The sequence below is a fragment of the Corvus hawaiiensis genome, chromosome 30, assembly GCF_020740725.1.
Source record: "Corvus hawaiiensis isolate bCorHaw1 chromosome 30, bCorHaw1.pri.cur, whole genome shotgun sequence".
In the NCBI taxonomy this organism is placed as follows: domain Eukaryota; kingdom Metazoa; phylum Chordata; class Aves; order Passeriformes; family Corvidae; genus Corvus; species Corvus hawaiiensis.
This window is the reverse complement of record NC_063242.1, coordinates 5859018-5876607: the sequence shown is the minus strand read 5'-3', so window position 1 is coordinate 5876607 and position 17590 is coordinate 5859018. Positions and strand designations below refer to the sequence as shown.

At 44.2% G+C, this 17590-nt stretch overlaps 1 protein-coding gene across 6 annotated transcripts in view; it reads right to left on the bottom strand.

Moving 5' to 3' along the window:
* Positions 1 to 17590, bottom strand: part of RIPOR2 (RHO family interacting cell polarization regulator 2) — a 68836-nt gene that overhangs the window by 2203 nt on the left and 49043 nt on the right. For 3 of the 6 annotated variants that reach the window (XM_048289270.1, XM_048289268.1, XM_048289273.1), the window contains exons 12-23: positions 16597 to 16726; positions 15912 to 16058; positions 13882 to 14571; positions 11040 to 11224; positions 9116 to 9284; positions 7542 to 7677; positions 6480 to 6641; positions 5351 to 5509; positions 4117 to 4319; positions 3792 to 3857; positions 2582 to 2665; positions 578 to 668 (exon numbers count right to left, since the gene is read on the bottom strand). In XM_048289270.1, coding sequence (XP_048145227.1) covers positions 578 to 668; positions 2582 to 2665; positions 3792 to 3857; positions 4117 to 4319; positions 5351 to 5509; positions 6480 to 6641; positions 7542 to 7677; positions 9116 to 9284; positions 11040 to 11224; positions 13882 to 14571; positions 15912 to 16058; positions 16597 to 16726 — 2222 coding nt within the window. The remainder of the gene's footprint in view (positions 1 to 577; positions 669 to 2581; positions 2666 to 3791; positions 3858 to 4116; positions 4320 to 5350; positions 5510 to 6479; positions 6642 to 7541; positions 7678 to 9115; positions 9285 to 11039; positions 11225 to 13881; positions 14572 to 15911; positions 16059 to 16596; positions 16727 to 17590) is intronic. The other 3 variants (XM_048289272.1, XM_048289269.1, XM_048289271.1) reach the window with 3 other exon arrangements.

Genomic DNA, 17590 nt, shown 5'->3' with positions numbered 1-17590 from the left:
GCGTTGAACTCGCCATTAGGAACCAAAAATGGTCTCTATGTTGTCTGGAAGAATGGCAGAGCAATCAGAGTTTTCAAAAGTGTCCCTGGGCTGCTTGTTTTATAACCTGAGCAATAACATGTCCAACAACAGACTGAATTCCTGCTGAAGTGGTGAATGAAAGAGAGCATATTTGAAGAGTCTGCATAACTACAATCACACAAGGACATGCCCACCCCCCATGGAGGAGAAATTCATGCCCAGCCAAAAGGCCAGAAAAACACAATTTTTCTGTGCCACTGAAGTACTGATGCCCTGAAACTGTACAGATTAATTATCAATTATTTCTGTTTCTCAACTTCTCCTTTGCTATCTTTCCTTTTCTACTTTACCCTCCAGACTCACACAATTCAATTTCTCTATTTTTGGCTCATTTTCAAAATGAATGATTTTTAAGAATTTGTATTTTCTGACCTGTTTGAGTCACTATGTAAAGTTTTGTTTCAATTTAGAGTCTCACATTTGCATTACTCAGGTGTCATAGATGCTGCTTTGTTGAAAAATAAAATTAAATAGTGCTCCAAATCAGTCAACTCACCAAGGGAGAGTAGGGTTTCGGACGCCACTTTTCTGATCTCTTCATTGTCAGACTGGCAGAGCGTGACCAGCATTTTAATGCTCTCAGTAGCCTGCAAAGTGCAAAAAGAGCTGCATTAGCACCACACAGTACACTCTGGGGTTTTTCCATAACCTTGCATGGAAATAATAGCCATCTTCTGCATCGCCCTTTCCACTCCAAGTGAAGGACTTTGGTGGAGACAGAAGGAATGGAGTTTCCCTGGGGGGAAGCATTTGGAGGAGGCATATTTTCTGCTGCTTTCTAGTTTTCCTACCCTATGCACTACATACATAAATCTGGCAGACCAGCTATGTCTGCCACTTCTGACTGTAGGATGGGTGATGGGCTGTGGACCAAGGCCATAAAAGTGCCAAGGTAAGGGTACAGCAGGGAAATAAACACGAGACAGGGGCCTCGAGAATGGGTTTTCTCTAAAGTATGTCAAGCTTGTGCTCACCAATATTTCCATACTTCTGCCTTGCCTCTGCTACTTTGGGAAGTAAGCAAGGAATAATTCTGTTCTCTGATACGAAAATGTCAGGTCTTTGGGGAGAGCAGCTGTCATAGTGTTTCTGGCTGGCTGTTTAATACTACAAGAGAGATGAGTGAAAGGAAGGGCAGGTACTGCCCCAGTGTGGCAGAGGCACTGAGCCACAGAGTCGGTATCTGTATGAGCCCTGTCGATCCAAGGGGCGCAGGTCTGGTCTACATGCTCGGAATGAAGGCTTTGCTACCAGAGCCATTAAGTCTCACCACCTTGTCTTCAGCTGGTCGTTTGTGTGTGACTCAGGGTAAGTCTGCACTGGGTGCACACTGGTGACTCCAGCTCGAATGCTTGTGAGTGATGGGGCCACAGCAACATGGAGCTTGCTGCAATCTGAAAAAACCCTCAGAGCTTCAGTGGGACCTTGTGCAACCAGTGTGGATTAAACTGCCTTTGGGTTACCTCATCCACAGCCACCTATCCATTGCAGAGTTTCCATCTCTGAAGAAATAACTTCCAGCTTCAGCTTTTTCTTTGAAGATCCCAAATGATGATACCTCCCCTCAGTAGCTTTTTTCCCCAGCCATTTCTAGTCTCACTATTCAAGACTCACTGGAGCCACACTGCTCAAGTTAAACTTGTCTAGCTCCAGTTCCCACCACTGGTTCCTAGTCTGAGTTTTTCTGAGCAATCAAAAACCCTCCTGCACTCTGCATGCAGCAGAGGTGTAATGTCCCTCACCATTGCCTCTCAGGGATGCCTGCTAGCTTCTCATTTAAGGGAGAAGTTTTTTCATATTTAAACAATACTGGATTATGTATTGGATGGCATCAGTTGTGACTGGGATGAAGTTACAGTTTAGAGCTGTCCTCCAGGGGACAGATTAGAGGGAGAAATTGTCAGTCCAAAGTGCGTCTGTCTCATGGAACACATTTTTTGCCCCATGTCCTGTACCAGCCAGGCTTGGATGGCTGCTGTCTCGTATGGCTCTATACGTTCAAAACAAAAGTGCATTTTCCCATCCTGTCATAGGCTAGAGTGCAAAGATGGTACCAGATGCTAGCTGAAGCTGTAGTGCCCAGATGTACCAGTTATTTGTCACAAAACAAGCTGTGATCTCTCTTTTCTGCTACTGCAACTCACATGCATTAGAGCTAATTTTATCCTGGGAAAGCATTTTTTTATCCTTCTCAGCCAGGATTTTGCAGATGGATTTTTTTTTCTCTGTGAAGTGGAACTAAGTCTCCTGAAGTCAATATGAGGGGGAGGAAAAGATGATACACAAAAGATTAAACTTTGCCAAGGTCGCAGAGCCCAAGTGTTTGTGGTTTAGAAGTTTCTAAACCGTTCCCTTTATCTGAAAAAGGATGGAGCATAGCAACACAAAACAAAAACGCTACTGCTGCTGTTACTGCAATTTCTATTTTGTTGTTTGTACCTATCAGATGTCCTTTCTGTAAAGCAAAGCCAAGCACCACTGTGTATTCCTTGTCTCTTACCTTGAGGTATCTTAGAGCCAAGCAAGCTGCTTTCTGCAGCTGGAGGTTGGGCTGGGTTAGTGCTTCACAGTAATAAATCAAGGCCTGAAAACAGATAGAGAAGAACAGCAATGAAAATGTCTGTGCCTCCATGGAGCAGAAGGGTGGAGCACGGAGGTATTGCTACCCTGTTAAAAGGAGAGCAATTGCAGCGTGCCTCCCTGACAGTGAGCATGTGGGATGGTACAGTTAATGGGGCGGGGAGGAATTCCCTACAGCAAATCCAGGCCAGACCACAAGCTGTAGATTAGTAGTCTCAGGCCAGCTTTTGGTGAGGAAAAGTTCATGTTAAAGTGAGATGCAAAATCTGGCACCTTTCAAGGCCTTTCACCATACATCACCAAAGAGCTTTGAATGTGCCTTGGGGTACAAGAGCCGGCCCTTGAGACGGTCTCTTTAATGAAGGGGTAATAATGAACTAGTTGGTATAGACCCCAGGGAGACTTAATAATGATTACAGTGTTCGTAGGAGCTGTTAGTTTACTGCTTGGCCCTAGAAATTAGTAGCTGCTACTGAGGAGCAAATCTCAGCACCACTCAGCTGTGCAGTGAACTCATCTGCAGCATAAGGCTGCATAATACCCTCACAGAAGGCACACTGTGGTCCTTCCTGCAGGCAGTGGATCAGGTTTCAGCTACACATGCCTGTTCCAGGAGAAGGTTATATTTTCCCTGAGATGCTGCCTCCAGGAAGCTGGGGATGCAGAAGAATGGTATGAAATACCAGGAGGCTGCAAATGGAAGATGAAGTGGGAGAGCAAGCAAAGGAGTGGACTGAATTGATAGAACGAGCTCCTTTTTCTCCTCTCTTTGCCTTCCTTCTACTACTCTTACTCTTCCAGCCGCCTTTTCTTGTGCTCTTTCCCGACAAAGAACAAGAAGGATAGTAGGGAAAGGTCTGCCATGAAAGGGTAGAAGCCAACCCCTAATTTATTCTTACTCCTGCTTCTCCCCTCTATTTAATTTCTGTGTTTAACCTGTCCCTGCTTGTTGCTTTTGGTATTGGTGATAGACCCAAATCTTAGCTCTCACAGCTGAGCTGTGTTTGCCCAAGGCAGTCCATCTGCTCCAGAAATGGTGGGAAGTCCCATAAATGGCAGATTCCTTTGGAGAAAAAAAAAAAAATCTGAGACCTACATCTTTTCATGTTGGTGATGCTGGGGACTGTTACCTTGAAGCCTTGGACTGAAGCCAAGTCTGAGACAGGGCAGCAGAAATGCTGAAGTGTGGAAGATAGCTGGAGAGCACAGGACTCAGTAAGTATTTGCAGTTTTGGTTAGTACCTGTTTAGCGTAATGACAAGTAGAAGCAGACTGGCATAAAGACAGAAACAGACCTGCACATGTGCAGAAAAAATAGACAGGATATCCCTCTGGATCAGTTTAAATCAAGCTTGGAGCAGTTATTTTATATGCACAGATATTTGAGACATACAGGTAGAAAAAAGCCATGATGACACAAGTCTCTCATGTGACAGGTGATTTTCTGCCACTTACCTTCTCCCTGAAGTGCCTGTTTTCTGCAGTTGCTGTCAGAAGCGATGCCACAGTCTCACTGACTTCATTTTTATTTTCATTGAGAAGTAAAGCCAAAGCTCTCAAAACTTCCTGCTGTGGTGGAAGGTTATTGGAGTTTATTTTGGACACATTTTGCTGCAGTTTTCCATCTTTCACCGACTGCAGCACCTGAACCACAGATGCTAGAAGTGCAAGAAAAAGGTCCATGTTACTTCATCCTCTCAGTATTTTGGATTGATCCTTTCCTCACTAGCAATCCTTGATTTATACTACACACACAAAGGATATGAAAAAAATCCCCATCTGAGCAACTGCAGCATGGCAGTCTGCCTGGGGAATTGTCTGGGCTTTAAGCTGGGCCAGTTTCTCAGACATTGTTCAAGGGAGGAGATGAGTAGATGGGCTATGTGGGATAGTGCAGCACTTACTCCTACCCAGAGCTAAAGGCCTACCTGTCTAATCTCTGCTTTCTGCTGGAAGATGTAAATTCTCACTCTAACAATTGAAACCAAAAATCCTTGTCAGTGTATTGGCTTCCAGAGCATCTTTGTGAGAGCTCTTCCTGGATAGATTGATGTCTGCCAACAAGAGCCAGGGCTAGTATGTTTCAGAGGTGAGCTGAAATGCCATTTTGCTTCCAGGTTTTTGAGCAAAAGCTCCCTAGTATGCCCAAATAAAAAGGAAAACTAGGCGAGGTTCCTCAAACTCCCTCTCAAATAGAGAAGAAAACTTGGCTTCCAGGGACTGCAGTCCAGCACACTTTGTGCAGCATCTGCTTCTCTCTTTAGCTCTTGGTGGCAGAGCCTGCAAAACTCTGAGGTGCTGTGATCCCTTGGTTCCTGAGAATTGCTCAGCACTTCAGAAGGTGTCTCCATAACAGATGGTGAAAGAGCAAGACATCATCTAAGCTGTGGGTACAGAACACTTCCCAGACCTTGGGCTCAGCCCACCACCATCAGCCATTTCCTAAAAACAATGCTTTCAACACAGTTTTTTTCCTATTCGAATATGGAAATAGAAATGACTGAGGGTCTATCTTCATTGGCTCCTTTCCCTTGACGTGTACAACAGTTCAGGTGCATTCACTTAGTAGCCAGGGCACTTCTTTGTCTCTTTTCTCTCCTTTTGCAAAATCAGCCTCAACTGCTTTGTGTTGAGCACAGAAGAACAGGCATGTACTCCCTAATTAGCCAGCAGAATTTATATACCCTACCTTCTTTTGCAAGCTGTAGCAAATAGCTTCCAAGGTCATTGACACTGTGGCTGGCAAAGTAGTTGTAATACTGAAAGACAGTAATGGTCTCAGAGGACATGCTGGAGTAGAGGACAGGCTCCGTCCGGTCCAGGATCTGAGACACCAGGATCCTAAAGACTGCAGGCAGCCATGGACAAAAGGACAGATTAGTGAGAGCAAAAGCTGCTGGCAAAATCACGCAGTGCACTTCAAAACTAGAAAGAAAGAACTGAATCTGCAAGACCAGGTACTTCCCCATGTTTCTAAACTCAGCTGGGATTAGGTTAGAAGCTGGACAGGCCTTCTCCCTGTCTAGGTCTCATTACCAGAGAATATCTTTGTAAGGACGAACCTCTGCCAGTTTACAGATGGCTAGTGCAGCTTCCTGTGCAATCCATACAGCATCATCTCCACCTAAACAATATCCTGAATTGTAAAACCTCTCCACATGCACTGCCTGTTTCACCCTCACAGTGCCACTGAGGCACGTGAGATGTGCACAGAGGCAGGATTTGGCTTTGCTATTTTTTATGTTCCTGCATGAGTGTGTGGCATGCAGAAAGCTAGTCTGCAGCAGTGTCTGTGAGAGCCATGGCATGGAGCAGAAAGGAGAACACTGCCCTGCATAGGCATCTACAGTGCAGGTGCCCACACCTGGGCAAATCAGCCTCCATCCCCATTCTGTCCAAGGGAAAGCTAGTCAGTATAAGCTGGAGTTTGAGGTGTGGTACATCCCACTCAAGATAAGAACCTCTGCCCAGACAAACTCACTTGAATGTGGATTAATTTCATCCCAGTGCACTGTATTGGGGTGGGGACATTATACAGACACACAAAATTAAGTGCAAGGATTCCTGATTGACTGAATCACTTATAAACCCGTATTTGGGAATAGACTTACTTTCTGGTTAGCTTACAAACCTCACCTTTCTCTCCTAGTATGATCTGATTATTTGGGCCAAAACTGTTTCAAGAGTTGTAACATTAGTTTTCAAATGAGATCTTGGAGCTGTGGCCAAACAGATCTCCAAGGGGTTGGAGAACAAAGCTCAGTACACAACTCTTCTCCATTTTGATGGCTAACACAATTTTTTGCAGCAGTTTGTACCTGTTTCTGCAAGTCCTGGACACTCTTCATTCACAGTGGTGGCAAAATTGATATCCAGCTGCTTCATCATCTTGTCTGCAGAGGTGTGATACACTCCTGAAGGGCCAGTACACTTCATCCAGAAAGCCAGCAGTGACAGCTTCTTGTGGAACTCTGGAATTGCTGGAGAAGACAAAATGAATGATAAAACAAAGCCATGCTGGAAGCATTGATTTTGAGAAAAGATGGTAAGAGTGGAGGAAATCTCACCCTATCCCACTGATTGACAGTTACTGTTCCCTGGGTTTCCCTGAGCCATTATCTTCACAGAGCACAACCGTGTGCTACCCCACGTTTGTAACATGTTTTTTCTGTTTCCCATTGTAATTGAGAAAATTTGCTCCTGGCCAGCTCTTGGCACTGATGTCTCTTCCTTTTAGATAGCACAAAATACTAGGGGAACACCACAAATGGTGTGCCCAAGTTTGGTCCCTGTCCTAGCACTGCTCTGTGACTTCAAGTAAGTCACTCAATTTTTTCCTCAATTTTCTGATATAGTAAATACACCTTGTAGTATTTACCTATCCTGCCAGAGTGTACATAATGGTAACTATGTGTTTGTCAAACTCTTCCAAGTATTAAAATAGATGCAAAAAGAAAAATAACTAAGCAGTTCTCCACAAAGATGACTAAAAATGAAAATGTTCAAAGAGTTGTATTATGCCTCTGATATTGTAATGCAAATCCTGCCTTTCCTCAGGAAAGAAAGGTGGAAGAATAATTTAGGTCTTCAGAGGTGGTAGCATCCCCACCCCATCCCACCAATGACATCTGTCCATCTTCTGCACATCAAGCTGGGTAAGAAGTCTTTTCTCACCTGCGTATTTCTGGATACCAGTGGTGAGGACAGATGGAGGTGACACCTGCCTGCCTGTGGTGACTGCTGCACCTCCTGGTGACCCCGAGCCAGCCCTTACTGCAGTGGCATCGCCTGCACCGCTGGCGAGCTCTGCACAGCGATTATTTCAGCAGACACACACGCCAAACAAACCCTTGTCAGAAGGAAACCCCCTAAGCTCTTACCATCAGTAAGAGAGGTGATGTTTCCCAAGTTCTCAGTGCTGATCTCTGCAATATTCTCCACCACAAGGATCTGCCTGGACAGCTTATCCAGGAGGTCTCTTGTCACGAATGGTGTTTTACTGGAGAACACAATTTGCTGGTGAAGAGAAATGGGAAGAGACAAAAAGGAGTCATTGAGCCAAAAAAACCCCCAGCCTCAGAAAAAACCAAAAAACTCCAAAACAACTCAAGTGCAATGACAAATTCATTGCCTGGAACCACAGGATCTCCTCAAACTTAAAAAAGTTTTTAGTCTTTGGGATATTTTTTGGTCCTGGTTGATATGCATCATTCCTTGTACCTTCAATATCTACATACAGATCCAGACACCTGAGTATCCAAGCAGCCATTTGCATAATTTCTGATTTACACACTCTCCAAAGCTAAAGAAACCTGTCACCATAAGACTTAAAGCCAGACAAGAATACTAGTCTGACTTTCACACAACATAGGCTGTAGACTTCCAGGATGTCCCTGCATAGAGGAAGACCTCTGTTGCTCTTTCTCCATTCCATTTCAGCTCTGATCAATTACTTAGGTGCCTTTACTAATTTTATTAATTAATTAACCCTTGCTAATACTCCCTACTGCTGCTGTCTGCATCTTCTTCAGCAGTAAATAATGTTCATATCAAATCGGCTCTGTGTGGACGTAGTTCAAGTTCACCCCACTCAGCTGTGTATTTACTGTGTACTCTTGTGTTGAAACCAAAAGCCTCCCTTCTTCTCATAGTTGTGAGTCAGCAGAGTTTCCAGCCCAGCACTAAGGGTGCTGGAATCAGGCTCATGCTCTATGGCTTCAATGAGCCTTTGGGAAAATAAAGCTAATTATATCTTTGATGAAAGAACAAAATAATTGTAAAGAGAAAGTTGCAGCATGTTTTGATTTGTCAAGAAAACCCTGATGCCCTCACTTACTGGATGTTTAAATTCACATTTGCTGTGCATGGGCTCTGAAAAAAAACTACAGAAAAATTCCTCTAGTTGTGAGCATGAACTGACAATTTTGATATCCCGGGGGGCTGTCTCATGCTGCCTTCACTGTGTCTGTTGCAGACAGAATTTCTCTGCCTCGTGCAAAAATTCACTTCTGCTCTTGAACGCTGCAGCCTCATCTGGGGCTCAGTTAAACAATGGGGACAGGGTTCCTGCTTTACCTCCGAAGACATGGGCTGCTTTAACTGGGGACTGACTCCGCTGAGGACCTCCCAGCGAAGCCAGCAGGAGTTTGTAACCCAGAGCAGGGGCTGCCCCTGTCCCCCACTGCCCTGCCCCTCAGCCCTCCTGGGCAGCTCGTGCCAAGCGCCCCACAGTTCACATGCCAGGTCTGCTCCAAAACAGTCCACGATGGAAACAATGGAGGCACATCTGGCTGGGGTGAGGGGGTCACCATCCTACCCCAGCATGGTGTCCATCCCAGCCCTGCGCTCCCACTGCCTTGCAGGAGCAGCGCTGACCTTGCCAGCCTGCTTGTACCCATGCTGCAGGCAGGAATGATTTTAAAATAAATGCCCCCAAACGAGGCAGGCCTGGTACCTGAATGAGCTGGGTGCAATACTGCAAGTGCTTAACTATGGTTATATCGAGGCTGTCGTTGCCTGTGGTCAGGGGCAGAGGGCTGCCAGCCACGCTGGTGCCCACGCCCGTGTCCTCGGTGAGAGCTTCGCTCAGGTGGCCTCTGGCTTCTGGGTGCTCCGTCCTGTAACTGGGGAGGAGGGAGGGAGGAGGAGGTCAGTGCAGAGCCGGCTGCTGCCACAGCAGACACACACCCACACCCCCCACACTCACACACAAGGTGATGAGCAAAGAGCACGGCAGAAGAGCTGAAAGTACCCAGAAACCTGGTGATGAGCACATCATATCACAAAGGAGCAGGGCTGCCCTGGCTGGGTGCAGGAGGGACATACCCATCTAAGGGATAGACGTGTCCCCTGACTGGCTTGCCTTAAGTGATGTGATGCCCTCAACAGCAAGCTTTGTTAACCCGTGGTTACTGTCCCTTGGTGGTGACAGCATTCTCTCATCTGTGATGAATCACCTGCCCAGTTGCTCTGGATTAAGCACCATGACAATTTGTACCTTCTCAAGCACTGAGCTGCTAATAACAGCTCTGTGCTTTCTGAGTCCTCCTCCTGCCAAATTTAAGGCTCACTGCAGAAGGAAAGGAAAACCACTGCTAAACTAAGAGACATGATGTTTTCATATGCTGTTTTAGACACAATGTGTAGAGCTTATTTTGCCAATTGTTTCTGAAAGTGTAGAGCTAGTCTTACTGTGTTTTAAATCATTATTTCCAATATTGTCTTGCTGTACAAATGATCCTCCCTGTGTTTAAATGCAAAGCCTGAGGTCAGTCCCCAGATGGCAAGTGTGTTTGGCTACAAGTTCAGAAGTTTCAACACTTGCAGTCTTTACACTGAGTCACACACTTACACATCTAAAAATGGAAGCGGGAATCTGCACTGTCTGGGATGAGCCAGAGGGGAAAAAAGAAATTTTAATTTCTATTTTAACTGGTTGAAGCTACATCCTCAAATCAGCACAGACTGGACTGAGGTCAGAGTGCCAGTTTAGCAAGCAACACAATTTCCCAAATTTTTTTTCCCACCAAGTCTTATTCTGGAATGAGGACATGAGATGATGGGAACTGCATGGTGGTTGCTAGTTGCATTCAAATTGCTTTAAGCAAGCTGTGAGTAGTACAGCTCCCTGGTTGGAAAGCACAGGGTGTGAGGGAACTGTGTTCCTTTCTTTTTTTCCAGCTCTAGTGCCGCTTACGTGCCTGCTGGGCATCGTGTCAGCTCAAAGGATGCAAACATGCTTTTAAGATCTAATGATCGAAGCACAGCATCTTAAAGTCACACCACAATGGCAGGCCACGGCACAACACCACAGCTTTTTTGTTTTCTCTTTTTTTGCTTTTTTTTTTTTCTCAGAAAGACCAAAAGTGATGAAAGAAGGGCAGGTAACACGCAGGGCCATGAACAGAGTACCAGCCATCACTCTTACATTCCAAAGGAAACCTACATCATGCTGCTTAAATCTGGCCCTGTGTTATTGTTACTGACAAGCTTAATCCACTGCAAAGACTCATTCGGCTAGAGAGAAAAGACAAAGGGAGGGGGGGAAAAACCACAGAGGAATTAGTAATTACATCCAAGGAAAGCCAGGTCCAAACCTATGTCAAGGAAGAGGCTCTGCCAGTATTGATGTCAGCTTAATTTAATTAACCCTTCTCCTTTGGAGGACAGACTGCATATATTTGAACAGGGGAAAAAAAAACGGTCCTGGAAACTAAAGATTTTGTATGCAGCAGCCATGGGGAGCCCTCTGACCCTAAAAGTCATCAAGGATTAGTCAGTCTTCCTTGAATAAATTGTGCACCAGGATCCCCTGTTAGCGACAAAGAGCCAGGGTGTCAGTTTGGCGTAAGCGCAGCTGGCAGGTACTACAAACTTACCTATTCTTCTCAATCTCAGTATCTGAAAATACCGAGTCTGCACCTCCTCCACCATTACAAACCTCCACACCACCACCATCCTCATCATCAAAGTCAGAGGTGTTCAGGAAATCAAAGCTTTCTAAAGCACTTTCAACTGTTAGACTTAAACTGGAGGACCTGCTTCGGCTTACTGCTGGCTTGCACTGCAAAGGCAGAACGAACCAATGAAAACCCCAGATATTAGCTACTACAGAAAGATAAGAAAAAACAAAAAAGGATAAAGCTTAAAACTTCAAATTCTTCATTTTATTTTTAAAACTTCATTTTATTGGGTGTTTCATTTCAAGCCTTCATATTCATAGCATATACAATCAAAGCCTGAGAACTGGGAAAACCCTTCCATTCCTCCTCCCCTCCTCATGCTACCCACTCTCTTCCCCAAAGGAAAAACCTCAAAGGCAAAATTCAATGTGTTTTATAGAAATGAGAAGTACTTCTTGAATCCAAGTTTCGCAGCTCTCGGCATTCTCCAAAAGGAATGACGGCAATTAATGCAATGGAAGTTGAAAGGGGAAGGCACATTCCTTAATTGCTGTTCTAGCTACAGAAGCCAATTTATACATATCCAATGGCACTACCTGATTTATTCCAGATGTAAGTCAAACAGACCTTAGCCAGGAATGAATTTGGTCCCATATCTGCACATTTTTTAATGGAATGAGAGGACTTTTGTGGCCTTTGAAGCCAAATGGATTATCAAGGAAAAGCCAATAAGGCATCAGATTCCTAGATGACAGAGAGAGGCAGTATTGTAACTCAGAAACTAACAGTGCTAGAGAGAGGGGGGAAACCATTCCACCTCACTGCAGGGAAGAAATGCAAAGGAAACCTTGCTGTTGCTGTAGGAAGTATGAAAGGCCCTGGCCCCGTGTGGCAATTCATCCAGATATGCCCACAGAGTTGCTTCCAGGGTCACCCAGAACAATCAGATGTAACTTGAGGGATCATCTCCATTGGTTGGGACAATAACTTCGGCATCTTTCACACTATGTGATTATTTGATAAGAAACAGACATGAGCCACTGGTGCCATTATACAAGCTACATCCTCCAGTCCCAAGCAGGAGCCATGACATCGTCTCAGCTCACAGAAAGAAATGCATTGCCCTCTCAAGGAGTTCAGATTCAGCACCAGCTGCTCTAGAGCTGAAGGGAGTTGGAGTTCTATTTGCAATTTGTTTGCACACAATACTAATGGCCACACATTTGCACGTGGGATGTTTGAGTCCTTAAACTGACTGTACAGTCATTAGCTGATCAAACATACTTCCCAACACATCTGTGACAAGGAGGGGTGCTGTATCCTGCCTCTTGTGCAGCACCAATGGTTTCAGCTTCCATTTCCTTCAGCGCTTGGTAGTGCAGCTTCTTCAAGCAAAAGCAAACAGCAACATGTGGGCCATTTTCTCTGCTCATCTAACATGGCCAAGAGAGGTTTCTTCAGCCACAGCTGGATTGCAGCTCAACCTTTCTGCATGAGGAGTCCATGCAGCTCCTTTCGGCATGGTTGCTGGTGATGCTGAGTGTCAATCTGCGAGCTGATCAATAGGTGACACCCAGACTTCAACGTATCTGGTAGAGGCATCCATCTCAAGTGTGCAGGAATCCTGTCTGCACACGTCCATCCTCTCTGCCCCCATCCCATGTCTGTCTGTTTGTAACTTCTGATCAAAGCATTCTAAATAAACAGTCTCCATTGTCCCTCTGCCCTTTGGATAGTTGACCTCTTTGTACCAAGTGAGAAAATAATAGTAATGATACCTTTTTTGTCTGCTCGAACCTCTCTAGGAATAAATAATGCAAGGAACAGGGGCTGCAGGCTGTCAAAAGAAGCACTTAACTTGGGAAAGTACCATGCAGCTGTAAACACCAATGGAAATAAGGAGGTTAACAAAGTTTCTTTGTACAAAGGTAATGCAGGAGAATAAATGATTCCCTGCTTCCTCCTCAGCCATGTTTTTGAATGATGAGGCTTAAATGACTAGCAGACCAACTTGCATATGAATATGAAGCATTTGAAATGATTATTTCCCATATAATACTGTTTGCAGAGTAATACTGTTTGCAGTGCCGTGAGTTGTTGTTCATGGGGGAGATATGAGTCACAGTGATCCACAGTAAACATATTAAAAACACACATGCAAACCCCTTTTCTTCCGACTTTTAACATTATTCTCTGCATCTTGATGTAATGACAGGATGTCTCTCATTATGAAAATGGATGAGGGAAAAAGGAAAAGGCCATGCCTAGGTGACATGGGGACAGCAACCTTCAGTGAGACTTGTGCTTCTAAATCCCTTTGGCAATTTAGGAAATGCAGCTTGTATGGCTACAAGGCCTCAGCTAGCATAGTTTTGCACACCTCCATGGAGTTCAGGGGTAGTATGCTAAAGTACACCCACTAAGGATGTGACTCACGGATTTCAAAGGCAGAAGTTTGGCTGTATTTGATCTCCAGTATGGCACAAGCAATGGGTTCACAAGTGGTGATTCACAATGGTTCACAAAGTGTTCAGAGAAGGGTATAATTTAATTACCCTTCTGTCATAGCACCTTTTTCTCTTTCCCCCATGTTTTGATAAAAGATCTGTTGCTTGAGGACACAAGGCTATGATAAGCACACTGCTGACAAAAGTTAAAAAATGGAACATTGTGAAAGGGTGCTCCAAGCAGGAGCAAATCTGCTACCAGGGAATTCTACTATTCTCCAGAAAGCCTACTTTAACGTTTGCAAGGCAAGGGAGGAGAGTCTACCTGCTCAGATTTTCTTTAGGGTAGTATTTTCTGAAAATGTACTCACTTTTAGGATGTCATCTAGATGCATCACTTCTTGATCCAGGTCCTGAAACTCTTTATACTGCTCTTTATGTGGCTCAAGAGCTAAGAGAAGCCCTTGCAAGGCTTCCTCAATGCTTCCATCGAGATAAGACTTATATCCTTCTGATTCCCCACTAATGGATCCCTCACACAGCAGCCTCTCTGGGGCCAGGGGTGTCTCTGCTGATGTAAGCCTTTTGACCAGCTGCTTTGTGATGTTGCCCTCATAGGTATCCAGCTCCACGGGCTTGAGTTCTGAACCTTCATCCGTGTCCTGCAGGAGAGACACCGGGACACTTGTTTCTACAAAGACACGATCGCTCCCAGCATCAGAGATTTTTTGGCAAACTTCAGGAGCTGCCCTTGGGGTGTTCTTGTTCTCAGCCACTGCTCCCTCTCCGTGGGATGGCAGGTCCTTTGGCTCAGCAACAGGGTCTCTGTGGGAGTCGCTGCTGCTGCAGTCTAGGCTTGAGCTCTGGGAGGACTCGAGGGCTCGGTGCTGGGTGGGGGTCGCAGTGATGTCAGGGCTGGAGCTGACACGAGCAGACGAGGACTCTGCTGAGTTGGCAGGGGGCACGGCATCTTCGTAAGGCAGGTCACCAAAAGTGAAGGAGAGAGGCCGCTTCTCAGTGGCCACTGTCCCATTTTCAAAGACATCATCTGGCAAATTCGACTGAAAAGATAATAGGGAGAAAATGTTTTCCATGCAGCATTGGAAAGAGGAAAAAAATACAGCATATGCCCAGGAAAGAAAAAGGCAAGGAAAAAGATTCAAGAAGCATTCAAGACTTGAGAGATGGAAAAAATATTTCAGATCAAACTTCCGCTTTCATCTGGCATGACTCCTCAATTTCAGCATGAAAATTTCTGGAAAATTTGGGCTCAGCATCTCTGCTAAACAGAGATCTCTAGGAAGTGATCTCAAGAAGAGAGACATGAATTCTGCTCACCTTACTATATTCTCTAAGAAAGACAGCATTTCCAGTGCACTGCTCTAGTTCCTGTACCATGGCCCTTTTTAATGGGATTGTACATAAGCCACCTTGTCTGCATTTTCCCACTCATTACAGATTTCTGTTCTATCTATTTTCTGACTTCTAAAGTAGCAATCCATAAAATGTAACACAGTTTCCTCCAAGAGTTTCTCTAGTGTCATGGTGGTTTAATGGTGATAGTACCATGCTATTTCTTTTTATTCAATGTCCTGCATGTGGCATGGGTGTCCGTAACAATTGTTGAACATGAGTTATACAGGAGTCCTGTCCAACATGAGTTTCTGCTGAAATGAGACAGCAAAATTGGTGGTGTATTGAGCAGGACACTGATCATTTAAGAAGCAAAACCAGCCTATACAGACTCCAGAATTATCAGGGCAGAAATATATATATATATATATTAATCTCTGATTGATGTATGGGGAAAAATCACTATAGGAGTCACAACCTGCCTATCTAACCTACAGATCTGGCTTTGTTACGCGGCCAGCTCACAGAAATGCATGGCACAGATGGAAGGCAACTACTATTTTGCTGACAATTTGCTGGAAAGAACTGGAGGCATTCACATGTTGTTAAGCTTAAGGTTTAAGTGTCCAAAACTTCTGGGTTTTTTTCTAGTATTCCAGCAGCTTTTTATCCCTAAACATAATCATAGTCAAAGGTTTACTCCTTCTTTCCCTTGACATGGGTATGCTTTTAGCTTCTGAAAGTCACGTTACAAGGCAAACGTAGAGCGTCAATCAGTGTAGCAGGTGATTTTTAAGAACACTGTTGGCTTGTGTTCCTGCCCTGCTCTCTGCCCACAGAGAGTTGACTTCTGACCATTATCTCTGCAGAAACCAAGAGGAATTTTGATTTAATGAGAGCCGCATGGGCTCACAGTTATGTCCTGCCCTCTAATCAGTCAGCAAAATGAGTGAGTTGCAACAGAGAGCAATACATGAAGCATGCATGGGAATGGAGATACCACACAGGGACTGAAAAAATCCTTCACCAAACGAAAACCAGGACTCACATATAGCTCTAGCCCTGCTTTTGGGCTTAGCCTGAGCGATGGCAGGTCACTAAAAGAGCGACTGCGACGAAGCTTGTCAAAGAAAGTGTCTTGAAGAGCATCTAAGATTGTCAACTTTGGCCTGTCTTGCAGGGGATGCAGCCATTTCTTCAACATTTAAAGCAAAGAGGGTGTGAGGAAGGGCAAGTTAAATGAATGCTTTGTAGCAGAGTACTAAATTACAGGCATGGGATGTGGCACTTGTAAAATTAATCTCTGTACAGGTGGCCTGATTAAGCATTCAGGATTTGATTCATGCAAAAATGTAGGAACACCCTGTGAATATCTCCAGTACAGGGGCAAATTTTACTACAGGATACTTAAAAATACTTGTGCTATAATGGTTGTTTAACTACTGTTGCAAAATGAACACACATTTTTTAAGGATTATTCAAGTATCATAGCAGTCAGGCAAGAAGGATAGGTATGCATTAATTGGCCACATAGTTTCAAAGATGGCAGGATCATAGTCACCTTCTTTTAGGATTAGCAGCTAGGAATGCACTTGCTTTATGAGTATTTGTAAGGGTAACCTCCTAGAACCAGGGGAAAAAAAGCTTAGACATGCAAAGCAATGAAATGTTTGCAGTGTTTGAACTGCTTTAGGATTTCTCATTACATAAACATGAAGCCAAGCAGAGCTTACAAAGAATGAGTGGTCCTTGAAGGTTGGTGTTTCAGGAGTGCCTTGGCTGTACATGGACATTCTCCTCTGGAGAGCAGATGCCTTGCTCACATTTCCTGTGGATGGGGTCAAGTCTTCAACATCAAAAGGGCTACAGATACACAAACAAGAGGGGAGGAAAAAAAGGTTGTTAGGCTGAGCACGAGGGACTTTCAGGTCCATAGAAAGGATTTTTGAAAAGGTGGTTTATTAGCACATCAAAACCCAGAGGTAGCGAGTTTTTAAACTGAAGTGTTTAAAGAAAATGTTGTTAATTAGACAGTAGTCTCAGAAGTGTGGTTTTCGCTTCTGATAAAAGTGTTCACTCAGAAATCATTTATGTAGCGTAGTCTGATGTTATTCTTCTCACATGAAAAGTATTCTTGGATTTGAGTTGCCAAGTGTCACACATACTAATGAGAAAGGTGTTCAACTATTAATAGAGCTGTTGCATTATAAAGGAAACCAGGAGCTGTTATTGCTGGCTTCATGTTTATTGCATTACAAGAAACAGCACACATGATTGTAAAAGTTAAATGTGTCAATGCTTCTTCAGAAAAGACATTTACTTATTTCATAAAAATACAGTGAGAATTGGGTTTGTATCCTAAGGCTACCAGCTCACCTAGGTTGACCAACGTGAAGAGAGAATGCCAAGAGATTTCCCATCACTCTTGTGGTGTATGAAGCCCTTAAAAGCCAACTTTTAAAGATGGGCCAACTCCTGAACTTGGCTATGCTAGTGTAAATCCATAAATCCAGCACTGATTTTTACACTGATTTTTTTCATATTAAAAAAAGAAAAAAAGAATATATGAGCACTCAGTTATGTCCCCTTTATAAGCTTTGAAGAAGTATAAGCTTTAGACGATTCTGAGATCTATCATCACTAAGTGCTTCCCATACCTTGTGATGTCAGTACTTACCAAACCTAATTTAACAGCTGAAACTAGACACAACCCTCTTTACCACAGGA